The sequence below is a fragment of the Acipenser ruthenus genome, chromosome 7 (assembly GCF_902713425.1).
Source record: "Acipenser ruthenus chromosome 7, fAciRut3.2 maternal haplotype, whole genome shotgun sequence".
In the NCBI taxonomy this organism is placed as follows: Eukaryota; Metazoa; Chordata; class Actinopteri; order Acipenseriformes; family Acipenseridae; genus Acipenser; species Acipenser ruthenus.
In genome coordinates, this window is record NC_081195.1 from 42625611 (window position 1) to 42653568 (window position 27958).

The window sequence follows — 27958 nt, forward strand, 5'->3', positions numbered from 1 at the left end:
GTTAAAAAGTTGCTAAACTGATAAAAGGAAATGATGCTATTCTCACTTTCATTCTACATCTGTTTCATTTGATTCCAGCCATTGATACAGCACCTTTTATATTGTAAGCTTTTCACATATTAACACTGAATATCATTACAATTCTATAGCGATATTTCTTGTTACTGAACTACTGACGCTTGATGACCTGAAAAAACGCTTCAATATCCTGCTGCTGTTTTCATTTGAGCTACAAATCTGTTGCCTTTGTGTCAAGTGAATGATTTAAAATGAAAATGAACACTACTAGTTTGTACAGTTTTTATTGTATTGTGTCATTGACAACCATTTGTTCTGTATGGTCTGCAATCAAGTTAAAAATCGAAGTGTCTATGACTATTTATTTTATTTCACAAAATAACCACAAAGTTACACAAGAACACCAAAGCCGATGTTGAACTTGTGGCTTTTAAACCTTTCATGACAATTAAAAACAAACAAAAAGGCAAACCAGCTAGAATTATATCTTGACAAAAAAGTGGTTAATTCAAATTAAGGCTGCTACAAGAAAAATAGTACAACATTGCATGTCTGCCTTTGAAACTTGAAAATATGAAGCATTAAACGAGCTTGCCTTCAATTGAAAATGTACTGTATTTGGCTTTCCTGAATTTCATTCTCACAGTAAAAAAAATTACAATGTATTTTAAGAAACGTTGCAATTGAAAATTCTCAAAAACTTGTTTGCCATTACAACTTGCCCCAACTTTGGAATGCCCCACATTTACTGTATGTGTCTCCTGATTATAATATAATTCTTAATTCCATACAGGATTGAATATCCATATAAAAATGTATATTACAAACATACTTTTGGAAATACATATACAGTATCATCAATATTTGATAAGCAGTCTGGGTGTGGGGATATGAACAAATGGACCAGCCTGAACAAACATTGATAAACCTCCAGCATCTCAGCCTGGCCAAAAAAAAAACGTGTTTAATTCAGGAACAGGTGTAATCCTAAGACATACTTACCTCTAAAATTATGTTATTAAACTACACAGAGGGTATTGTGTTGTTTTGATATCAATGTCTACATACAACTGACCAACATATATAGTTTAACATTATTACCTAGGATTAATTAACCAAATCTATTGCTGCGGCAGCAGCCTACGTTCGGGTAATGGTTTTATTCGGTGTTTATTTTTGTTATGTTTCTGTAATCATCGCAGAAGAGATGTATGTAACATGATGAATGTAACCATTATCTGCATATTTCCACAGTGAATGAAACACGATTTACAATATTTGTGAAAACTGCTTTAATGTAATATCATTGTTCTGGTCAACTCGCAATCAATCGTTCTGTGAACTTCACCATAACGTCACAAATACAAAATCACAAGTACTAAACGGGTTCCCTTCAAACTGAAAGATTACATTGCACATTCCTTATTGAAATGGCGAACAAAAACAAGTTAAGCACTTTTATAAATACATACAAACTACTTGTCTATAAATTAGTAACCTAGAGTAGTCTAGAAAGGTTTTGTGAATACCACATTTTATTTGATTCATCAAAACAGTCTTTAAATACACTCATGACCTATGCATGTTGTACTATGCGATTAAAAACGGTATTCTATATAACACCATATGTGTCCAAAACTTCAAATATCCAACGATGAACACTGTCACAAAAAAGTTTGCACAACTTTTTCTCGTTTGGGATGTGACGTCAGAGAGTCGCGCCGCTCCCACTGAGTCGTGAGTGAGTGTAGCTGACTGGCAGAGAAGGGGAAAGAAGGAAATCCAGAATTTGAGAGGAGACACTTCAGCGAAACAACACTCATCTGTCAGGAACATTATTAAGGTAAATTAAAAAATACGTGATTGAGAAGTGTGAAATACTGTAAACAATATTACATTTAAAACAATACGTGTTATGTTATGAGCAACTAGAACTGGTCTAGAAGCAAACTTAACTTACACGGTAACTTATCCTGGTTTGCTTGAGTCAGGGGGCTTGGTCTCCAGTAGTCACAGTGTGAGGTGAAGTTACAAAGTCAATGCATTTTTTTTTTTTCTAATGTAACACTAGAAAGTGAATATGTTTGAAATATAATAATGTATCTTCTCAATCAATGCCCTTATTCAGGTGCGTTTTCAAAGCTTATCCTGTTATTTTTGTATCATAAATATCATACACTGTCAACTCTCCAATCTACTGTGCTTATATCTAGTTTATTTCTTTGACTTTTCCAACGTCGAAACCAAAGAGAACGAACGCGAAAGGATGGACACGGTTAGATTAAATCAGAATAGCGCTGAGTTAGGATGTGTGGACTGGGAAGCGAGTGATAACTACGTTTATACTAGAGTCAAGTTGCAGTATATGCTGACTAACTTATAACTCGATGTTAACTACTGGGTGTCCACAAGTGTTACGAACTGTCTATTACAATGTTTGTTTTTGCAAAGGTCGCGCTGTTTTCTATAACTATAATCCAATGTTAACCTGAGGAGTCACGGTGAAAGATTTATCTATGCTTTCAGCAGTTTCACTATATTTTTTACTGACGCTATGCTGTTGGAACGCAGAGGGTAGGGCTAAATCTTAAATAGTGTTTAATGTTATTGTAAAGACCTGTCGGAAAGGAAACACTTTGTATGTGTGTGTGTGTATATATATATATATATATATATATATATATATATATATATATATATATATATATATATATAATTTATTTATTTGGTGCTGACTTTTTGTTCTGATCTGTCAACGTATGGCAGTTTTTCCCCCTGCAAATCTTTGTTTAATTTGTGTACTGTATAACCCCTACAACAAAACTAGTCACTCATTAGATAGATCTTTGAAATCGTGACCCACGAATAGTGTATGACGAGGCACAGTTCTTGTCTAATTTTAGCAAGTACTCTGTAGTTTAGGGTAAGTTTGCAGGCGGTGCGACATAGAAAAGGTTATGTTGTTCGCCTATGTATCGTACCATTGCAGGGAAATAAGTCTACCTAGTTTCAGAGTGTTAAAAGGGCGTGGCAGCACAATGTTACTTTTGGTGGCGGTCTAGTGTAATTATAAACACTGAACTATTTCCTGTGAGAGCACAGTCAATGTTTATACATTCAGTATAGTGTAAGTCCACATTTATAAATTGACAGAAAGGTATGCTGAGGAGGTATCTCCGACTTTTTACAAACCAACAGTAACTCTCAAATTATAATTTCTGTACCCTACTTTCCATTGTTTCATTTATAGGCCTATGTTGTGCTGAAGCAAGTTGATAATCAAACATGATACTTACTGGCTGTACTCAATACCATACTTGGCTTTCATATACACTGTAGTACAAATAAACATTTTTCTGAGTAGTACTGTATTTATGGACAGACAGTACAGTTGTTCACATTGAATAACTACAGTACTTAGAAATTGATCTAATTTAGGCACTGTTTTACTAGACCCAGTGAAGTGTTTCAGAGACAACTGTGGATTTGAAAGTGCTCACAGACAGCTCAGCATTTTACTGAATGTTTTTTAGCAGTTACTTGACCCTTTGACCATTCAAATTCTAAAAATACTGGATACTTTCAAAATAGCTGGGGGTCTGATGAGTATCAAATGCCCTCTCCTTCAAAGGGTTGTTCCAGGGTGTGACATCTAGGCCCCTCCCCTGCTCTCCCAAACATTATATGCAGATATTTATTTTTTGGACTGATATTTTATTTGTTTAAGCAATGCCATTATTTGTTAATTTAATTGATTAATTAATTAATGTTAATTAATTATACAGCATTGTATGCTGCTTACTCTGTTACCGACCAAGGAATTTGACCTTAAGCATAATTTTGTGATATAGGGCCTGCTGTATGTGTCATGTGGTTTCCTACAGCCTCGGGCTGTACAATATAACACAACTGCTAGACTAGATTTTCTACATACAATATGTGGTTTTATATAAAAACACTTTTATCTATTTTTTTTCAGGAAGTATTACTGAAAAGTGTATTTTGGTGCTTTTTTAATATAACATAAATTGCATTTGTATTTCTACCTACTAAGACTTAACTTGAACAGACGTTTCAGATTAATGCACCACAAGAAGACATTTTGTTGCAGGCAGGTGAAGTATTAATAGAAGTATAGTTTATTAATTGACAATCAGTATTAACAAGGCAGTGAATGTGTCTAAATCTTATACCATTCTTGGAGGTAGTGTTCTGTGATACCTCATTTAGGGAGCCTTGATACGATACCATGCACAGTATCATGATAGTCGATACCATCAAGATACTTTGGATGTCCATTACATGTTAAATGGCTGTCAAATTCCTGTTTTTGCAAGTGCAAAATACATAAGAGGCTAATACACAGTTAATAATGCTAAAGAATAGTGGAATTCTTACTGTTTATACACACACACACACACACACACAGTCAACCTCGGTTAACTATTTAGAGTTGACTTATCCAAAGTGTCGAGTTAACCACGGGTGCACATGAGTCATGGCATTAACATGTGTTTAAGTAGTGCTGGGACAAATATCTGAGGATATTCTTGACATGTATTCTGATACAAAAAGCAGATGTTCATATTCGCTACAAATGACAAAAATACCTTTGCACTTATTTACCGTCTCACCAGAATTTGCACAACAGTTTAAAAAAATGGCAAATGAATAATTAATTAATTAATATATATATATATATATATATATATATATATATATATATATATATATATATATATATATATATATATATATATATAACACAGAATCAACACAGCAGCTCTTGAGCCTCTATTTAAAAGTTTTAGACAGCAAAAAGTAAACAAACCAGATTATGTGCGCACACACAGTTCTCTCTAGGAAAGCCATCTGGGACAAAAATGCGTTATGCTGCTTTAGTGTGAGCCAGAAAAAAGTAAGCACGTCATTCTGAAATGCCTCGCTTAAACAATACCCAACTTCCTGAAAATGTTGTGTAGTGATTTTTATATAGATTGTTTATATTATATATATTTTGTTGCGACTTTCTGTTATGTGGAATGTAATAAGAGAACCAAAACAGTGAGTTTTTTTTACAACGCCATTGCCATGTTTTGTTTTATTTGAAGTGTTAAAGTTAAATTTCAATTTTCATTTGCTTGTTCAGCTACAAAAATGCACAAGTAAACCTCATGTTATTACTTTATGAAAGTGTGTCGATGGCCACTGTTTACTGTGAAGAAACGGCAATGGCAAGGAATGGAAAAGAAAAATGCGTTGTCAACTTTATGTATTTATTTTGGGAATAAACAAAACAACGTTTAACTTGAACTGCTATTTGGTATCCTTTATTTTGTGGCTATTTCACTTGGGTAAAGTAAGTCCTACACAACGTATTCTTTACTGCTGGGATATTTTTCTATTTTAACGTGTTACATATTGTAAGGTCTTGCTGTAAAATTAAGGCACACACATAGGGCCACGGCCATGCCCCCTGCCCTTGCTGCTGTGCTGTTTCTGCCTGCGTTCGGAGCAATATAATTAGGGCTTCTGTTTTTCGGTGCTTATTTTTAGCTATTTTTCGAGTTTTATGTAAGTCGTTTTTTTTCTGGGCTTTCATTTAATATGCTGTATGAAATTAGTGTTTTCGGTTACTTTCCAAAATGCTTGGATGTTTTTTTCTGTCAAAATATGTATAGTAGTAACTCGACAGTACTTGCACACTTAAGTTGAACCTTCTTTCCTTTGCTGTGTTCCACAACAAAATTCTTATGGTCACGGTCATATTCTTTGTGGGGTTTTTGTGTATAGGCATTTTTTTACATTTTGCCACAACTTGCAAATCTGTTTTAAGTCCTCTATCTTAACTGTATTACAGCTTTAAATCTTGATAACAACCCCCCCATTCCTATTGTAATCTCGTTTTAATTCTTGCAAGCGGAGTCCAATAGAAATGTAGGAATGTGCTGTCACTCAGTAGTTGGGGCGGGTTTAAAGTATTCAGAACGAATCAATGATAGCTATGTCAGGAATGCGGGACATTTTTTTTATTATTATTTGTAGTAGGTTTTATTTTTTAAAGGGAAAGGAGTGAAGTCAACGTGAATTGATTAACCATTTCCACAGTTTTTCCGGTGGTTTCCGGTGTTTACTGACTATCCACCAATTAAAATTTTTTTGCATCGGGTGTTTTATCATTTTTTCTGAACCGTGCCCAGTGAGGCGATGGCTTTATCCAGTTTGATAGGAGGCTCTGGAAGTTCAGGTGTCAAGTTATCCGCTAGTCTTTTAATAGTTTTTATCCCTTCTGTACCAGTAATAAGTGTCGAGTTACCAGTAAAGCGTGGTGTCAAATTAAGAGGCAGGATGCATATATTTTATATGATGAAAATCCATGACCAAGACTGTCTGTTGAATAAAGCGAATGTGTCGAGTTATCCTCCAGTTGAGTTAACCGAGGCTTACTGATTACTTACACTCATAGTCAGGATTTGGTCAGTGACCGACAAAAATAACCATTTCGCGATTTGAGCACGGACAAATTATCAAAAAATGATTTTGCTCAAATTGTGAAATGGAAAATACCAAACAAGCAAAGAACGAAGCACAAAAGAAGAAACAGCTTCTTCGGTCTTTGAGTAAAGCGATATGCTCAAATTGCAAAATGTGCTTTGAGCAAATGCAGTTCCCAAACAGATTTTAAAGATGCTGCTCAATCAGCGATTAGCAATTAATTGCGGGGTGTTAAAAATGGGCATCAAGTGAAATACAAACGTTTTAATACAATATTGTTTTTTATTGAGTGAACATAAAAGCAGTAAATTATATTCATAAGATACACGTCATTGATTCATTATTTATGTATTTATTATTTATGCAGGAAGTTAACCCATTGAGACCGTGACCCCATTTGCAAGAGGGTCGTGTTAAGCAGTTTTGGAGGATGGTGACCTCAAACATTAAACTTCAAGCGAGTTTGAAATAATGTTCGTAATGTTATCTTATTTAGAAAGTAGTTTGAGGAAAATAATAACAATTAAAAATGTATTGTTTTATTCATATTATAAAACTACTGTATATACAATATTTAAACTGCAAAATCAAATGTCAATCCATGTTTGTCTAATCACAGTTTGACAAAAATGAAGCCTTGCATAGCCCCAGAATCAGCTGCTGCTGCTGTACGAAGAGAAAGTTTGTTTTCTTTGGGTACTTCGTCCAAATTAGGAATGAACTATCGGACAATTGAAATTCATTCTGACTGTATCCTCCAGCAGACCGAAGACCGAATAGGCTGCCTCTTTTGTGTTTCCATTCTTTGCATGTTCAAGTAAAGCGATATAATCAAATTGCGAAATGTAATATACCAAACAAGCAAAGAGTGAGACCTAAAAGAAAGAGACAGCTTCATTGCCACCGCTAATAAAATTCAAATAAAACTGGTAAGAAAATGCAACACTTAGTGTAAAAGACACAATCTTCTTTATTTCTTGCTTATAAAACGAGAACCTGGCGTTTCGGACAGCTTTAACATTAGAACGACCGCATTTTATAGGCATACCTAGAAAAACCATCACCAGTCAATTTGACCGGCGTATTAAAAACAACATGAATTGTTATAATGAAAGGACAGATAACTGAGTATAAGTCGTAGTTTTATTCAGGAACATTATATAAAGCATCTACACATTCGAACATTGTAAATAAATGGATATTTGAACAGAAATGTGTTTATATACGGACATATTACATAAAGTGCAACCTCAAAAAACTGTAAAAATTTAAATAAACAAATATTTCAAAATAAATTTGTGTACATACAGGTATATCATGTACATACAAAACTATACAACTGAAACGATGTAAGTTTTTTTTTTTTTGATAGATGGGTTTGTATTGCCTGCATAACAAAGCGCATATACGCAACCAAAGCTATACGTTTATACACAGACATACTATAATCGAAATGACATGAATAAGTAAACATTTGAACAGAATGGGCTTCATTTACAATCATTTACAAAGTCTAAGTGCTGGCACAAATCACACAGATCCTGTGCTTTTTAAAATATGCAGTACACTTACCGCGACTGTCTTTGCACATTTGGTACAGCTATTTTGTTCACCCTCTCTACCTGCAGCTTCAACACCAGGATTTATAGTGTTCCAAACAGTGCCGTCATTACCAGCCTCTTGAGAGCCAGGTGGTGCTGGCGCTACCGCTGGAGAAGCAGCTGCCTCAGGTGAAGTAGAGGCTGGATCAGGTGCAGGGGCTGATGCAGGTGAAGTGGCTGGCATCCTTGCAGGGGCTGCCACAGGATTGCTTCTTCTCTCATGTGATCTCCTGCGCCCTCTGTGTCACTGCAGCTGGAAGATTCATCTTCACACACCCAGTCTGCTTCAGAGCCAGATTCGTCATTGTTCGTCTCTGCTGTATCAGAATCGTTGTTTGGTAAAATCTGTAGCAAATTCCTAACACTACTTTCCAGTCCTGCATGTTCCATGATCCATTGTCAATGTGTATTGGGGTAACAATGAATTTCTTAGAAAAACAAGTGACTTGTATAGTCAACCTGGATAAGGGCATCTGCTAAGAAATAAAATAATAGTAACCAGAGTGCAGACAGACAGCCTGGTGCCGTGAGCTGTCAAGGCTGACTGGGCTATCAGGAGGCTCATTGAAACAATATAAATGTCAGAAGACCACTCGCCTGAGGAATGCAGACTGATATAATCAAACTTCAATAAATGGCGGCAAGTCCCGACTGATAAATATAAATAATTTTATAACTAGGCTAGATGTTTTACATACAGGGGTGTCTTTATAAGTGCTCTTAAAATATGAATAAGGAATGAAAAAATGAAACACTGTGGAAGCTGATTCACACGGGTACTTCAAGAAATGGCTTGATGAGGTTCTTGCTTGGGTCAATAAACAACCAAATGAGCAAGATGGGCCAAATGGACCTCCTTTTGTTTGTAACATTACTTATGTTCTTAAAAAGTCACACACACAACATAATACCTCCATGAATCTCTACCGTATAATTCTTTTAGAAAATAAAACGACTGATTGATTTCATGTACACTTGTAAAACTTTAATGAACACAGTAATTTGTTGCATTAGGTAATACAAACGTTGTATTCCTTAATTCTAAACACAATGCGTTCATTTTACAATTTTATAGTGTTAAATATTTAGAAAATCAAGACTTCCAAATAATTTAATAAAATTAGTTCAGCGGATAAAAAAAGCCTATTGGCTGGTAAGAGGAGGTCACTGTAACTGAGTGTATGAAGTTCTGGATAAATTATTGTAACCCATAAGAATTCACTTCATGTCAAAAAATGGTGGTAGACAATCCTTTCCATATGTTGTTCACAGGCTTCACAAATAGTATTGAGTAAGTTATATTTCGTATCACATTTCATTTGTTTCACTGAATCACAGTGACTGAAAAATCATACCCATCACGCTCATTCTGACCAAACTGAATTTGTGATTCCCTCACCCAAGATTGTAGATGAATGGAGTTTTTTAAAATGCAAAAAACATTCATCATACTGTACTTGGCACCTAGTGAAACCTGATTCATAGGGGGTTAGCTCAGACAAGTCGCAGCAACAAGGCTGTCTCTGCATTACAGTACATTCCTAATTGAGAACATGCTTCAAAAATAACCTGCCAGTGCTCCATTTATTCATAGAATGTTATTTTAACACGGGTCATGACGTTTGTATTGCTTAGAATAAAATCTATTGGAATGCCGTGTTCCTTTTGTTGACCCTAGGAATAACCAGCAGCCCCGCATCCTGTGATCTCAGAGTGCGGTTTGGAAGATACGGGGTCAGTGACACCTGCAAATAACTAGTTGCTAATCCATTCAGGGCCTTGTAAGTTAACAGTAAAATCTTAAAATCAGTTCTATACTGCACAGGGAGCCAGTGTAAAGAGGCCAAAACAGGGGTAATATGTTCACTTTTTCTGGTTTTAGTCAGAATTCTAGTGGCAGTGTTCTGAACAAGCTACAAGCGGGATACCATGCGTTTTGGGACACCAGAAAAAAGTGCATTACAATAATGAATTTGAGATGAAACAAAGGCATGCATTAGTCTCTCGGCATCAGATACAGAAATAATTGCTCTAAATGTGGCCGTATTATTGAAATGGTGCTTTTGGCTGATTTACTTTTGCTGTGCCAATACCCTGAAAACACAAAAAATATCCTTGTTATATATCTGGCAGTTCTCGCTGATAACTACCGCTCCCCTCAACGTGGCACTGTATTAAACTTGAACCTGCTATAGTACCACATTTTGTGCAAACTTTAAAGAAAATGTATGGAAATACAGCAAAGTTGCTTGAACTGTGTGTTGTCTAAACAAAGCCAAGCCACTCCTGTAAAACATTGCAGTCAGCCTTGGTGTTTGCCTCAGGCAATGCTGACCAATCAATCTTCCTATTAACTATGCCTATCAGCATGTCCCAAGTCAGAATGAAAATAAACCCTTAACCACCTCCATTGTAGTCTGCTGATGGGAATAAAAGGTTAGCTTAATTTTCAAAGCACATTCATAATCTGCACTATAGAAAGTAGTCTCAAGGAACTGTAAAAAAAAACAGTATCTTGTGTGTTAAGTTTAAAGAAAGCTTAGTAAATGAATATCTAATGAGTTATGTATTATAACCTTAAGCAAGGACACCACTCCTGATTGTGAATGTTTAGTTCCTAGCATAGCTATAGCTGGGGGAAATGTACTGTAATTGAACTGGGAAGAGATCTACAGCAAGTCATCCAAACACCAAATGAACAGTTATATATGTTGTAGTTGCTTCTCTGTTCAGTTTACAACGCTGTTGTTATTGGAAGACTTCAGGACAGTCTTGCACCTTATTCTTCTTACACAGAACTAAGAATAGCAATACACTAACCCGCTGTAATATGGTTGGAAAACATTCAGAAGATTTGTGTTTTTGTTCAGATGACTGGACCTAACAGCTGCACACCCTAATGTGAAAAGAATACAAACCCTCTTCCATTTTCTTTTTAAGCCACATATAAATGCTCTGCTTCAAGATTAGTCAGTGCTTCAGATAAGGTTTTTGGTCATTGTGTAATTTACTACTCAATGTTAATTTAGGTAAAGCAGTCCAAGATTACAGCTAATCAGGTTCTGTGAAATTAGCCGTTAGTGCGTAAACTGTGTTTTGGGTGAGTAAAATGCAAAGTGACCTTGAGTCACGAGTGATTAAGCGCAAATAAACTAATGAATGTCCCATTCTGAAGCCCCCCCCCCTTCATCAAACTACAGTATACACAGTGTACTGCTTCTGCAGTATGTTGCAGCAGTTTATTATCAGAAATAGTTCTGTAGCATGTGCTTCCAAATGTTTGCATTGCAGGCTGGAAATTACCTTTCCTGCAGTTGCAAGAATTAAAGCGTCCGACAGGAAGTGATGAAATGTTGTGAGTTCTGAGTTTGTGTATGTGGAGGTCACAGCCAACAGAAGGGAGTACAGGATTGTCAGGTACTGTACTTTCTGCTATGCCACACATGTGCAGCAATGCTGTAAACTACCATTTCTTCTGTTGTTTTATTACTGCACTAGTGCAGAGAGGTTCTGTGCAGAGCCAGTGGCACTGCCGGGCTGTTTTGAATGCACTGTAATGTTATGCTGCAATAGGGAGTAGCCTGATGTAAACAGCTGATTCAGGGAAATCCAGGTCTGCTTTACTTTTCTGACCTTGCCCATAGAGGTGGAGAATGCTATGTACCACTAATTATATTGTATGTGTTTTGGTTACTAACAGTGCACATCTGTCCAGAAAAATAAATGGGTTTTGTACTAACCTGAGGCATATAGTATGTATGGTCAGAGGCACTGCAGCAACAGCTAATTTTAAGTGTTGATAATATGTCTGTGTTCATCAGTAGAGTGAATGTCATGCTTAAAAGTACAGTACTAATTTAGTTTTCTGGAAGGTTCTGCAGTTTAAATGATTCACTCTTATACTGTAAATATATTGCTATTGCATATATTATATCCACTATGTCTTATTGCTGCCGTCGGCTGTTTTGAATGCTCAATAAAATGAATGTTCTGGAAAGGCTTAAAACAGAGTGATGTCAGTCTGCAGGAGTGCATGATGGCATTGTATTCCAAATTGCTGAAACTCATGACTGTTTGGGTGTGGCAATGGAATAAACAATTAACGGACGGCTTAAGTATTTATTTATTTATTTATTTATTTATTTATTTATTTATTTTAAAGGAAGAAAAAACAGGAGATGGTCTAGTTAAAACTTTTACAATTAGTTGTACTGTATGTATAAATATTTTGCTTTCTCAACTGCTGTACACATGTCTGAAAAGCGAATTATTTTTGAGTACACATGGCACATCCAACTTGCTGGATATTTTTAAAGAGCTACATTTTTCCAAAACAGCTCGTTGTAAAATGTGACTTGCAACAGATTGATTTGACCTGAACTCGGTTTGTATTTATGTTGCTGTGTATACAGTCTCGGAAGGCAGATGTTACGTTTTAAATGTCCTGTGAACTGGGTAATCAAGTTTGTGGAATGTGTGTTTTATTTGTGAATTAGGCAAGTCATTGTACAGTAAGTCCTGTACTGGTAGGTGTAGCAAAAAAAAGAAACACATTTTTGACATTGTCTTCTTTTGAGGGCAGGCTACTTTGTAATTTTTTGGAGCATTTTTAACTGGTATCTTGTCTTCAATCTGAGACGTTCTGATGATGTAACACCGTAAAAATCGTTTTATATGTCACTCTGGTGTAAAAGTTGCTCCCCCCCTTTTTGAGACTTCAATTTTAGGAAAACACCTTTTTTTCCTACATGCTCAACACTGATAAATAGATACACAGGTTTAGTTTCGAAATAACCCTTGTTTGCAACATTTTAGTCCATTAATAATTTTATTCAGTTTTTCAAAATTTAAAACGTAATAACGAACAGAGTGTAAAATCAAGTTATACATCCCACATCACATCTGTATTAATCTACCGGTATTTTATTTTAGCTTATCAAGTACCCAAACAAGTTCAAGAAAATATCTTCTTTGCTTTACAGAGCATTTCTTTACAAAACCATACTTGGACAATTGTTCCCGTTGCATTGGCTTTTACAAATTAATTGTATTAATTCAAATTTAAAAGTATTTAACAGTGCTGCTTCATCAATTAAAAATAATAAACTAAATAATAAACTAAACAGTGCACCATTTAATACCATTTTTAGTGTTGCATGCAGTGCAGTACAATTGCATTCAGTTTCCAGCTGTACAAATGCATTGTTTTGTTAATCAGAACCATAACCATACCACTGCGTTGCACTGACATGTAGAGCAAGTTACAGTATGTATTAAAGTCATTCAAAGTACTCCATTCAAACAAAATGTTTGCTACATCGGGCCATAAGCAGTTTCCTCCTATCAGCTCATTTTTCTTTCGCCATTTTAAGATTGTCTTTGTTTCGTCTCCAGTCGTGTACTGTGTGTTTTTCATGTATTTCGGCAAATTCACCAAGACTCAATTTCAAACTTGTTGACTAACATTTTCTTTTTTTTTTCTTACTGTCCTACTTCATCCAGTCTCAGTCACATGTATTATTATAGCATTGCAGTTGCAACAAGCGGAAGACTTGATAAGTTTACTCGGCTTTCTAACCAATAGCTGTTTGCTACGGATCCCAGGGGTGGGTTCAGTCTGAATGTTGACAAATAAGTGGCTCGGGAGGGTGGGAATAAGGACAGTCCTAGAGACTGACAGCTGTTGTGTTGACATTGAAGCAGTATAGCTGTGATATTTGAGAGGAGAGTCTGAAAACTTGTGTTTAACATTCAAAATGACTAGAGGTATTAAAAATAAGAAATTAAAACTTTTAATTTCAACAGTGGTTTTGTGTTTCTACCTAGCAACATGACCTGAATGCTGTAGATCCTCAACAAATAAATCGGGTTGTTGACGGTTAAGTTTGTGTGAGCCATAACCGTGGCTGTAGTAATCCCATTGTGGCGCTGGTACAGTAATTTAATATTAGACACACCAGCGCACATGTCGCTCCCTCCTTTTAAAGGCCCCACAAAAATACCTAGAAAATCGACATACAACGTTTTTTACGGTAAATTAAATCAAAACCTTGTCCCCAAACAGTATAGTACGTTGAACGATAATGTTAATTTTAGATCACTTTTCAACTAGACACCAGAAGAATCACTGCTACAGCATCAAAGAAGGCTTTTATGTGTCTCTTTAAATGCAGTATTTCATTAATTCCCAAAGTGCTTCTGAAAGACATGGAGTTGAAAGCAAGCATTCACAGTAATCTGAAACCCTTTTCTCTACTCATAAAGCAGGTGTGATGTTGCTCTCCAAGTGCAGTTCTGTGCTTCAGCTCCCACATTACTGCACACTATGGTATTTAACCCTCCCCAGAAAGTGTTGTACTGTACAGTACAGTGATGTAAGCTTTTCCTCCAGATTACCGGTTGACAGTCTGGAGTCCTGCATTGAGTCAGGCACCTGCGGGTGGCTCACAAAAGCAGGTAGGGTTCGGGTCGGAATGTTAACCATTTTTGCAGTTTGCGGTTCGGGTACTCATCTGTAACCCTTTCCCAAATAATGTACTAGAAGGTAAATGTACCGGTATTTCCTGCACTAAAGCAGGAGGCGATTTTAGGGAGGAGTTAGCTGACTAAGCAGTGTTCTTGGTTTGTATTGCCGCTTGTTTGATACGTCGCAAGATCCTTTTAGCACGTCTGCTTGGTGATGTTAAAAATGCCTGTGAATGAGGTGAAACAAAAGATAGCGCAGGGTTTATATCATGTAGTGGATAATAGTTCAAGAGGTAAATCAGAAGTGTGGAATTGTTTTGGAATCATAGCGAATGAAAATAATGAACATGTGACTGGATTCATTGCTAGTAAAACCTGTCATTTGTGTTTTTGTAAACGACAGCCACAAAACTGGTACATGTCTGCAAAAGCACAGGTGTAGCTCCCTTTCAACAGGTGGCATGCAAGGAATAGACAGATATTTTATGGTAAAGTACGTAGAGATAGTTAATATGTTACAATGTTAAAATATATGCAGACCACTAGAGAAAGCTGCCACGCTGTATAGCCTGTTGTGTAAACTTAATCCATAGAGAATGGTAGAGATATCTTTGTGTGAATGTGAGAGAGTCAGTTGACGCAGGCAGTAGGTAAAGGACAAACAGTTGCGGGTCAGTGTCGGGTTGCAGGTCTTATTAAAGCGGGTCGGGTCGCGGGTAAGAAGACGGTGTTGCAGCGGGTTGCAGGTCCGAGTCGGGTCCTGTAGTAGTGGGTCTGGGTTGGAAGCGGGTCGTAAAAATAGGACCCATGCAGGACTTGCTCTCAATCTGTATGCCATTTGATAAATATCCACTCTAAAGTACTTCCTGTACGGTACTGTAGTTAAATGTCAAAAGAGAGAGGTGGTCATGCTCTCGACCGTATTAGAAACACACATGTGCCTGTGGTTAAAAAATGGAGGACCACTGCAGTAGAGAATGCACAGTACCTCTATATAGGCCTGAGATTGCCTGATCTTACACTGACTTAAGAAAATTTACTGGGCGTTTACTTGGAGGGCCTGTACCTTACTGACACATGACCAGTAAAGTGAGCAGCTCTCAAGTAACCAAACTAGTTCCCTTAACGAGCTACTTTATAAGGTCAACATGGACTTTTTCATTTCATTTTTTTTACACATGTGTAATTACGTATTGTCCCTGTTACAGTATATATATTTTTCTGAATGAGGAATTCAATAATTACTTTAAACTGACTTCTTTTGAATATCTAGAAATGTTCCTTTCAGAAACTTGAGTAGGGTTTAGTACAATATATAAATGTTATCCTTCTGTAGCACAGGGAATATTTAACTTAAATAACAAATTTCCCAGTCTGATTGTAAAAACAAAAGTACTAATGCCATACATGTCGTAAACCGTCCTTTTTAAATGATTGAAAACACATGTAAAGCTTGGCCAGGAATGAGTTGACAAGCCTGCAGTTTGACATTATCCAGTTAAATTTCATCCCTTGTCTCTAGAGATTAATGCATTGCCCTCTGTGGCTCAGTCCCTGTAAGACCTGTAGTGCCTCATCATGCCAAAATGTAAATGCTGCTGTTCAGCTTTTGTTGTCCTTTTTTGATGTTTGCTTTACACTTCATTCTTGTGTTGGGCGTGTTTTTTATTTTCATTTAAGATGACAGGTTACGGATATATTAGATTTTTTTTTTTGTTTTGTTTAATTTGAAGCACTTCTGCTTTGATCATTGACTCGGCAGTAATTTTAAATGTACATTTTTTTTAAACTATTGTAACTAACTAGAATGTCTTACTTTTTTTGTTATATTGACATGCTTACTGGTTATACCCAGTCTCCATCTGGCTTCTCTTCGCCCTCTGATTCAATTGTTGTATTTGGCGGCTGTCCTTAAAGTTTAGCTAAAAATAAAATCTTCCCCCGAAATGTTTCTGTTTCCTGTTACTTGGTACTTGTCTCTCTCTCAGACACAAAACCTTTCAATTCTTCCCCTCCTTCCCTCTCCTCCTTGCATTCAGGGCAAACAATTCAACTGCACAGATGTACCGTGACATTATATTGATATGCAGACTATATTATTATTATATATATTGATATGCTACAGTAGAATACAAGCCATTCTTTTTGCCAGCCTAGAACTTTTTGCAGTATGTCATCTACTGGTACACTGTAACTGCAATCATTAAAGATGAGTAAAGCTAAGAAGTACTGAATAGTAAAATAATATGTACTATGGCTTTGAATTAAAGGTGTAGCACCCCATAGATTTGTATTTAACAAGGAATGTTTTCCCTAGAACAAAAACCCCTACAGCTAAAGTCGTTGTGTTGTGTAAAAAAATTACAGAAAGATAAAGTACAGGAATAGTAAAGACACCAATAAGTGTAACTATAAAGCAACTGAACATGACTGCGAGACACTGTAGCTTTAAGAATGACTTGCTGTAAAAACAAACTTTGTGTTGAATTAGATTAGTCCTAGTAATAGCTAGGCACCTGTCTCCAGAAGCCCTTTCCCTCCCAAGAATTACAGGAATTCCCATCATTTCCTATGGAAAGTATGCAGCATACTTAACCACTGCAGGAAGGTGAGTTGTGCATCAAACAAGAACACAAACCGAGGAAGGAAAAGTAGTTTGCTATAATAAGATGTTTAAAAAAAAAAAAAAATCTTAGATTTTTAGGCTTAGTGTTCTATTAATTTAATAAATGTCTAAATTTAATAGGTATAACTTGGATAATGATTTTACTTTAACACAGTCAGTGCTGTTTTATAGTCAGAAAGTTTGCATCTAATGGGATAAATTAATTTTACTTCTGTTATGTAAAAGAAAAAAAAAACAAAACTACTGTTTCGCAGGCCCAAAGTCGCAGTCTCCATTCCTTCAATTCCAAGGGGAGCATTAACCCCGTGGTACAGACAGTGATGCTTTTTTAATTGATCTATCGGAACTCTTTGTGGCTAGTGTAAGACCCAATTACATAATTTAATCAGAACTGTAATTCAGAGGGAGACATTTAATTAAAATTCAGTTCCTACTGTATTAACATGCACAGTACTCTCCTGTTCTTCCCAAATGAGGGATGCACATTCTTGGTAACAGGAATATAGTGGATGCTCTCGACTGTGAGTCACACGCTGATATTTATAGACATGCCTTGAAAACCAGTCATCCAATTGTGATACAACTTATATGGACGTTCATTAGCACCGGTTTTTCAGTGCTTCAGAATATGAGTTGGGACATACTACTTTGAAATATAGTTTGCTTTTAAGTATGTATGTGATTAGAAGTTTTTTCAAAGTATCTCGACTATTGATGTTTTTATTAACAACAGCAACGAACTGTTCTTTTATTCATAAAAAACAATATTTAAATGAGTTAGTTAAGTAGTTAAAGCTTTGTGAATAGAGCACTTGAGTAGAAAGTAAAAAGCAATTTTCTCTTTCAAACCTGCAGGCAGGGTTGGCTGATTTTAAATCAAGTCAATTTAAATCGCAATTGAAATCACTTGATAAAAAAAAAAAAAAAAATCATTGATTTTAAATCATTTTCTTTTACTACCTATTTTCTATAGTTTCTCAAAGAAAAGACATGAACAGTTTTTAAAAACTTTTATTAACACACAAACATCTTAAATTGACTAATAAGTATAGTTTAACAAACAATATTTATTACACTTAATCAATTGGTGAATAACATTGTTTCATATACAGTGTGTCAATACTTATGTCTGCACCTGTACGTGCGTGTGTGTGTGTGTGTGTGTATATATAATCATTGAAAACTTGACACTGAGAGGCTGATAAAGGATGTATCATTCAGAGTGGACAATGCGTGTGCAATAATGATGTGAATGATGTAGTAATAATGGCCGCGATGAAACTCCAGAAAGCCTTTTTAGAAGGCAAAACATATTTGTATTAATGTATTAAGGAGGCTGTGTGGTCCAGTGGTTAAAGAAATGGGCTTGTAACTAGGAGGTCCCTGGTTCAAATCCCACCTCAGCCACTGACTCATTGTGTGACACTGAGCAAATCACTTAACCTCCTTGTGCTCCGTCTTTCGGGTGAGACGTAGTTGTAAGTGACTCTGCAGCTGATGCATAGTTCACACACCCTAGTCTATGTAAGTTGCCTTGGATAAAGGCGTCTGCTAAATAAACAAATAAAAAATAAGAATGTATTCATTTAAGATTGAGTAATTTGGTTTGGTATGTGACTATTCACAAACCACCATTTGCAACATCCTAAGAATGTTACATTTACAGTATTTGGAGGTAGAGCTATAACTACGATACTATCATTTTTTTAATCTAAAAAAGCATCAACCCTGCCTTCAGAGCATTTATGGAGTAAAGTGTTTGTATATGAATTAAAAAGTACTGTATATGCAACTTATCATTTTTTTGCACAGCGTTTCTAACTTCTTGTGTTAAATGTATTTTGCTGTAGGATTTCAAGTTAAGTTACTCTGTATCAAAGTAATGTATAACAATCCTTGCATTATTAATATTTCTCCCTCAAACTTAATCCAAACCCAGCTACTGAGACTTCTTTTTAAAATCCATCTAATTTTTAGTTTTTGTCTTTTTGTTTAAATTTATTTCAGCTGTTGAACCCTGAACTTGGAGGGAAGAAATCCTAGCAATGACAGGCTCTTACGATGACACTGCTTCTATTATGTTCGAGGTTTCCAGTGACAGCTTTTGGGAGGTATGTCTTTAAACTGAGAAGCTGATTTAATGTCACACCCTGTGTTAAAATCTGTGCCAAAGTTGAACCTAGCAAAAGCCTGGTAAAAGATGTAATTAAGTGCAGCTGTTTCATACAAACATCACTGTAGTAGACCAAAAAAAAGATTATTTAAATATTGTTTTTTTGTATTTAGTGGTTCCAACTAACAACTTCATTTTTAAACAGTCTTTCTTTTTTTATATTGGTACTCTTTTTAATTTCCAGAAATCAATATAAAACATTATGCATTTAATAAAACCATCAAGAAAAAAAACATTTGTTTTTTGTTTGTTTTCAGTTGTATATAACTAGCTAGTTTTATTAAGATAAATTGCAGTATTCTTTAGGAAAAAATTGTTACAAATCTCCAACCTGCTTAAAAATAGTGCCCTCTACTTCCTGGGTCTGTTCACTTCCTGTGCTGCAGGTGTTAGGGTCCCACCTGACCCCTACCAAGAATCTTGTGTACATCATGGAATGTGAGAGAGGCTCTGCTAAGGCCCCTCACCCTCTTAAACGCACAAAGAAAATAACTGAAATCAGTAAAGGGTGAACAGGGTGTACATGTTATGTGCAGTATAAATATTTTTCTTCTTTCCATGCTCTAGATTGGAAACTATAAGCGTACAGTAAGACGCATTGACGATGGGAACAGGCTGTGTAATGACCTCATGAACTGCATCCATGAACGAGCACGCATAGAAAAGTCTTACGCCCAGCAGCTTACAGAGTGGGCTAAACGGTGGAAGCAAAATACAGAAAAAGGTACATTTTAAAATAAATAAAATTGGGATAATACTTAAAATCTCTAAGTCTAGATTTGTTTTATTTAACGTTTTGAATGCAGTTATCTTAGCTTGTGCAAATGGAAAATGTTAAACAGCATGATGGAGCATGCCGGTCAGATTTTAGATGCTCTTTAATTATTCTGTAATACTCCATTGAGGAGTAAATGTCGTATCATTGTCAAGTTTTTGAAGAAGCAATCTATATATATATATTATATATATATATAACATTTTATATGATTTGCATTGAATCACATAGGACCGCAGTATGGGACTTTAGAACGAGCCTGGACTGCCATAATGACTGAAGCAGAGAAAGTCAGTGAGCTACACCTGAAAGTGAAAGGGCTGCTAATGAGTGAAGATTTTGAGAAGGTCAAAAACTGGCAAAAAGAGGCCTTTCATAAACAAATGATAGGAGGGTTTAAAGAAACAAAGGAAGCTGAAGATGGATTTCGAAAGGCTCAGAAACCATGGGCAAAGAAACTCAAGGAGGTTAGTTCTTTTAATGGAAGGTTTCATGGGCGGGCAATGTGTTTTTTATTGTTGGTTTTTTTTCTTCCCCTTATTTAAGATTACATGCATGTTTATATGCATAGTGTGTGTGTTCATAGTTCCCATAAATAAATATTCAAATTTAAGTGTGCAAACAATACCAGCAGTAACCCTTTTCAAATGTTAATCGAAATTCATAACGCAATAACTGAGGATGCTGGCAAGAGAACCACCCCAAAGTTTAAAAAAAAAAAAAAAAAAAAACAGTTTTCACATGTGGAATTAAAACAAACCAATCTCTTCCATAGATCAATATACTGTGAATTACATATGGCATTCTAGTGGTATAGTACATACAGTTTAAAAAAAAAAAAAGGCATTCATAGTTTAGGTTGTAGGCAGTGTCTGGTAAAGAGAGCGAAGCTGAGTCTCTTTTTTTTTCATTTATTTTATTTATTTATTTTCACAGTTCCTTCCTACAGCTAGTTTGTGTGCTTTACACCTATCAAAAGTAGCTGTGGGCTCTGCACCATTGTGACTGTTTCTGCATAAAAATGGCTTCTATATATACTGCTGGTTTTCTTTTTGTAAATTGCACTGGCTGTGAATGGAACTCAGAGTGTTACCATGCATTTATACCGACTGTCTGAAATCACAAACAGTCGATTAGTTTGTCACAAAGTTTAATCAAATCCCACAAAGAATTAGCATGGCATGTTTAACAATGGAAATATTTGGGGTATGTTAATATCTTGTTGGGGGCCTTTTCCTTATTGCAGCACATTATTTATATGTTTAAAATTAATTATTTAACTCTATTGTATGTGGTGCAGAGAGTTTAACGGAACTTGCTGTTTTTGTATGCGTCCCTGTGAGGGGATGCATAGTCTTGTGGAAACTCTTTCAGAGATTCTCAGTACATAAGTCATAATAAATAAATAACTGTATTCTGTGATTCTCTGTGAGGTTCATTTGTTTTGCACAACTTGAATAAAAACACACATTATGGTACCACATACATTTGCATACATTGCCTACTTGTGAATGTTCTTATGTCACTTTTTTGACCGTCTGTATAATAACTGCCTCTTAAGAGTCTCAAATGACAACATTGTCAGTAATAGTAAGGCAACATTGTCAGTACCAGTAATGCACTTTGATAGACCTACAGGGGTTTATTGTCATCTGCTTTTCTGCAGTGCTGCTTATAGGGGTTTATTATTATCATCATGCAATTCTGCCTCGGTCTATGCACTTCAAGTTTTGAAATTGATGTCACACATGGGATATCTATTGTAGCTTGCCAAGCAGGGAAGTTCAATTCCCACAGCCTTGTTTAAAACATGTTGTTTTTATTGTGTGTGTTCTCGTTTAAATGTGGTGACATAAGCAGCTAATAATATTTTATTATTTTGTTTAAGATGGACTCTATTAAGAAAGCCTACCATGCTGCCTGCAAAGATGAGAAGCTAGCAATATCCAGAGAAAATGCCAGCAAACTTGATGCAAACATGAACCCAGAGACCATGAAGAAACTACAAGACAGAGTAGAAAAGTCCAACCAGGAAGTTCAGAAGGTGAATAAAGATTCTGATTATTATTATTATTATTATTATTATTATTATTACTATTATTTTACTTTTTTGGCTGATTATGCTTAATATTTTTAAAGTTATAAAGATATCAGCACAGGCATTTTCCAGTAATGAATGCTGTTTCTTTTTGCATAACTGATATTGCTAGCAGTTTCATTCCAGATAGTAGGGTTCTTTTAAACCCCAGTTTATGTTTGTATGGCCTATACAGGAATTGAGGGGGTAATTCAGTGCAGTTCATAGAACTGTAAAGTGTTTATTTTCAACTGTCTATTTTATGTCTTAAAGATAAAGGAAAAATATAAAAAATCACTTGAAGAACTGGATAAGTGCACTCCTCAGTACATTGAAAATATGGAGCAGGTGTTTGAGCAATGTCAGCAGTTTGAGGAGAAAAGACTTGGCTTCTTCAGAGAGGTTCTGCTAGAGGTCAAGAAGCATTTAGACCTGTCAACCAACCCCAGGTAAACACAGAGTCCCAACTACTGTGATTGCCGCTTATTGCAACTCACTGCTGCTGATTGTTGTAATCAACATTAGTAAACCCCCCCCCCCCTCCCCCCCCAAGCGACTTAATGCCAGCCCTGTACAAATATACATTCAGGTTTCCTAAACTACCAGGAAATAAATGACAGTTCATTTGATTTGTCACCAGAGAATACAAGTGAAACTTGAAAAATACTTGTGCTGTAATATAAAAACTTATATAACTTATCATAAGCCATTTTTTTTATTTTTTTTTCTTCAATGCTCTTGCTATGCAAATAGGATTTGGTCACAAGGTTCAGATGATTTGATAGTTTTTTTTTATTGTTTTAGTTTTTTGTACTATTTTAATTCATTAATGTTGGGTCACTCAAGATGTCTAATGTTTCTTTTCAGCTATGTTGGTATTTATCATGACCTGGAACAGACTATTCAAATGGCTGATGCTGAAGAGGACCTGAAATGGTGGCGATCTAACAATGGGCCAGGAATGGCTATGAACTGGCCACAGTTTGAGGTGAGAATGCACAGTGCGAAGAACATATATGAAACCTAAATATATAAGGGAATACTTTATTTTCATTACACCCATTGTTTGTTTCAATATTTTTTGTGTTCATTTAAAGTTGTTTTATTCACAACATTGTACCCAGCTTGATCATTTGTCCAGTAGGATGGCTAGATATAGTAATGTATTGGAAGAAAAACTTGCAGCATGCTTAACTACAACAAATAGTGTTTCTTTGTGAACAATTTATTTGTTTGGAAACAATAAAATAAAAAACAAATATACACTAAATCATAAATACATACAATGAATATGGCAAAATAACACTGACATAAGTACACAAATAGACATCAAACATTGGTGTAACAACAAATAGTTTATACATACTGTAAGGTTCCTTGCCAGAGTAACGTTGTGGAGTCCATTTTCGGAAGAGGCCTCAGATTATATTTACTTTTGCTAAGTTTCCGATATTACTTATTACTGTTAACTGCAACGTGCTTCACTTACTGCACACCCAACTCCATTCACTGTAATCACACACCGACAATGCATTTCATTCGTTAGATGGGGTTAAACGTCAGTCACCCAGAAGCCCAAGCCTTAAAGGTGCAGAGCTAGAAATATATAAATATAATATATAAGGGATCATTACAGTACCTTATTATAAATACTTATAAAACGTAAACCTGTGTTTCAGCAATCCTGGGCCTGTTACAGTATTTTCTTCATTTTTTTTTCAATATTTATAGTAACATAATCACAATGCAAAAATATAAAGGAGTCCCTAGAACTAGACCTGTTTGGCCAGTTCAGGCCATGGCTCATCTGCAAAAGGTTTTGCTGTATAAAAGATGCAAAACTTTTGGAGTGATTGAGACTCCAGTGTTTAGTAGCTTGGAGCTAAATTCAGTAGTCAGGCTTTTCTAAGAGCATGTCACTATACATGCCTCCTAACCAAGTGTGGCCCACCCAGGATTTGGCAATAGTTTCCCACAGCAGTAATGTTGGAATGTTTTTTTTTTTTCTGGGGGGGGGGGGGGGGGGGTATGAAAAAAAAGACTTGTATTCCTTGTCATCTTTAACAAGTGCAGTCCCTCTAATTGCTTAAGGGATACCAATTCTCTTTACTGAGCATCTATCAGAGTCTAAAACTCCTGTTAACCTGCCTGCTCCTGGGATTTTAAAGCTATTCCTGCGGTAGTCTTTTTATTGTTCTTGTAGTTTTTTGCTGTTCTGTATCGACTGCATCCAAACAATTGTTAACCTTTTTAACAGAGTAACGGTCAACCCTTGGCACTGCAGAATAAAAGATGGTCAATTTTAGTGAGTTTTGCATGAAATGGGGTATTTTAAAAGCATTGCTGTGTTTTGTGGCTTTAAAAAATGCAACCAGTTTTATTTTTTGTGTTGTTTCCTAATGTGGTTAGGAAGCAACACAAGTTTGTTTATTTATTTGTTTATTAAGAGCCCCAACAAAAATCCCCAGATTTTATTAAGGAAATCTTCATGTTTGAATGTTATGGAAATCAACCTGACTTTTTTTTTAGACTTTCTAGAAAAACATCAAACATGCTTTCCTCTGCTTTCAAATGCTGAATGTTGAAGTGTTTTTTTTTTAATATTAGTAAATTAGTTCTCACAATGACTGTGGGTGAAATTACCCCCTCATAAGTACATGCCGTACAACTGGAGCTTACCACAAAATAGTAAATACTGTGGTGCTCTCTTTTAATCCTCAAAAAAATGTAACTATGGTTTGAACTATTATTCAAAACAGAGCCACATTACTACTGTAACTAACTCTGGATCTGAGGCTTATCTGTGAAGCAACAGCTGGTTCAAGTGTCTGTGCACAGGGAGGCAGGGTGCCTTTGGGTAGCTAGGGGCCACACTTTGAGGATCTAATCGGGAAGCCACCAAAAACAATCTTGATGTGCAGTGTTTCCTTTTATAAACTTTGAGCAATTCCACTTGCAGTCTAGAGGTATCAGCTGTGACGGTATGATAATGCAGTGAATTTCCATATCTAGATTGTTCTACAGTAAGTCTATATACCTGTTTACTGTATTTCACCTAGTTACATTTTACCATGTTGTTCCAGGGTATGACATTTCCCTTGCACAGCAAGAGCATGAAATCTTTTGCCAAAATGCACACCAAGGCACTCGTGGAAAAGATTCCATGGTGGTGCTTACTGGTATCTCAGAAGCCATGGTTGGTGCTTGTTCTTGAGATGCTGGCAGCATTGATGCTTTGCACCCCATTTATGTAACATAACGCTGGTAGAATATTGGCTTTGAATTTCTTGCACAAAGAAGTTGTTGTATGTGATGCCAGCTCTTATTCTATCCAATCCATGCTCTGTGGTGAAATGGAGAGGACTCCAGTCTTACCAACTCAGCAGTTCTCATGAGCACCATTATTAACAGAAAGTTGCGAAATGGGAAAAAGTGTGATGCCAACTGTTTTGCACTAGAAAAACTGATGCTTCTGTTCTGAACAGTTTCCTCCATAAACTGATCTTTAAATGTCTAAGTCTTGGCATGTTTCACTGACCTTGATTTAGCTCCAATCTTGGACTACCTAGTGTTACCAAATATAAGGTGGTCCATGACCAGTGCTAAATAGGCTCTGTGATACCAGCCATTTGTAAGCTCTGGAATTGAACATCATTGGCACTGGAGAGCAAAGTACAGGCATTAAAAATAGTATAAGAACCATCAAATAGGAACCAGAAATCAACACAGATCATATGAGACAGAGGATCTGCACCTTTCATCCTTCCTTCTTTCCTGGAAATAGTGCAGGAAATAGTTTTGAAAATTCAGAACTTAAACATACCGTGGGTTGTGTCAGTGTATGGAGGAATGCTTTGTGCTTGGATTTGAAATGCACCCGTAGTTTCACTGTTTAAGTTTTATGGGCAAATAATGTATTTGTTTGTTAGTTTTTTGCCTTTTTTAAATTTGTTTTTTTAGGACTGGTCTGTAGATCTGAACCGTTCACTCAGTAAAAGAGACAAGAAGAAGCACACAGATGGTATAACTCTGACTGGGATGAACCAGACCTCCGAGCAGGCAGCCCAGGTTTCCAAGCATAGCAGCAGGTAAAGTAAAGCAAACAAACAGCATGTTAGAAACTGACAGTTCCTAAAAAATATTTGCATTTGTTCTGTAAGTCACATAACAGTGTTTTTGTTGACAAATGTTATTTTCTGGCAGTGGTTTTTATTAATGTCTTTAACATGCCCCCAAACATTGGCACCTTATCAGAGCAGCCAGGAACCAATGTAAGGGACATGTACAATGAGAAGAATACAAATAAATGCAAAAATGTGTGCTCTGAAAGTAACATTTGGCAACATCTATAGTTGGGTTTAAAATATTTAACATGCAGCCACAAATGTCTTCAATGGAATTGATCTAATCTTTTGAAGTGCTAGCCATTCTTAAGTGCAATGATAAACACAAGTTCTACAATATCTGAATGCACACACTGCTTTTGTGCTGTTTTTTCCAACTGGATTAGAAATGGCCACAATCAGTAAAGGTTAGTTTGAACTTTAAAATACATTCATCAGGTGCTCCACTGAGTTGTGCAGCAATAACAATGGTGAGATAAGAAAGGTAATGTGAGCTGTGTGTTCACAGATATGCAAATACATGCAGTGTGTGTGAGTAGAGGAGGCTGGTAATCCTAAAAGCCTTGGAAAAGTACTCCTTATGTATATCAGCATTCTTGGATAGTTTAAAAATAACTATTAAATGCCTTGTAGACCTATTACTGTATATTACTATTTTTTTTCATTAATGGTACACAATTTCTGTGAAGTAAAAGAACCTCCTGCACTGTATGTATTTGTCATAACTGCAATCAAATGTCTGGACATTTCTGTTGGGTTGTTCAGTATGACTTTATTGCAGTATAGATGCACAAATCATGTATGGCGGGGTTTCCATGGAAAAATAAAAATAAGTCTCACCTTTGTCTCACACTGTTTTGGTAGTACTGTACCTTTTTGGGTCTTTTCGGTTTCCATGTAGATTTCTTTAGATAGAGAAATTCTCCTTCCAAATGCAAACAACCTAATTCATATTAAAATAAGGGAGGGTATATTTCAATCTTTCTGTCTGTGTTCCAGTTTTGCATTGCACTACTGATTTTGTGCGGCTTTCTTTAACTGGGTTTCCACAAAGTTTTTAGGTTGTGTTGAAGCACCACAAGTGCAGTCTGCCTCATTTAGCCACCAAAACAATATAATAAAAAAAGCAAGGGAAACAAATCAAAAACAGACATAGTGTTATACAAAAAACTAAAAAAAAATGTATAAGAAACTGCTGTGTACAATCTGCTGAATATTTGACTGCATATATATTTATTATAAACGTACATGTAGAATTATATATATATTTTTCCTACAGAACCGTAGCTGCAGCAGTTCTGATCCTTATGGTAGTCTCCGAACACAGATAAGCTTAATAATATAAAAATGATCCAGTCAAAATGTTTCATACAGTATATTTACAAAACACTGGTAGTAAATCTATAATAGACTACCCTACTCTCCCACATTTCCCACTACACAATATTCATAATAATAATTATAATAATAATAATAATAATAATAATAATAATAATTAATAATAATTAATAATAATAATAAATACCTGAATTCGAATTCCGCAGGGACAGTGCGAGGCTCTCGTCAGTAGAATGTTGTTATATTTATATATTTTGTTGTTGTTA

General features: G+C 35.8%; 1 protein-coding gene across 4 annotated transcripts in view; it reads left to right on the plus strand.

Annotated features, from left to right (window-relative positions):
- Positions 1 to 1686: 1686 nt before the first annotated feature.
- Positions 1687 to 27958, plus strand: part of LOC117415920 (protein kinase C and casein kinase substrate in neurons protein 2-like) — a 31373-nt gene continuing 5101 nt past the window's right edge. For 2 of the 4 annotated variants that reach the window (XM_034026855.3, XM_034026857.3), the window contains exons 1-9: positions 1687 to 1861; positions 19213 to 19316; positions 19946 to 20102; positions 20385 to 20620; positions 22042 to 22197; positions 22504 to 22679; positions 23098 to 23218; positions 24488 to 24535; positions 26191 to 26318. In XM_034026855.3, coding sequence (XP_033882746.1) covers positions 19251 to 19316; positions 19946 to 20102; positions 20385 to 20620; positions 22042 to 22197; positions 22504 to 22679; positions 23098 to 23218; positions 24488 to 24535; positions 26191 to 26318 — 1088 coding nt within the window. In that variant the 5' untranslated portion in view covers positions 1687 to 1861; positions 19213 to 19250. The remainder of the gene's footprint in view (positions 1862 to 19212; positions 19317 to 19945; positions 20103 to 20384; positions 20621 to 22041; positions 22198 to 22503; positions 22680 to 23097; positions 23219 to 24487; positions 24536 to 26190; positions 26319 to 27958) is intronic. The other 2 variants (XM_034026858.3, XM_034026856.3) reach the window with 2 other exon arrangements.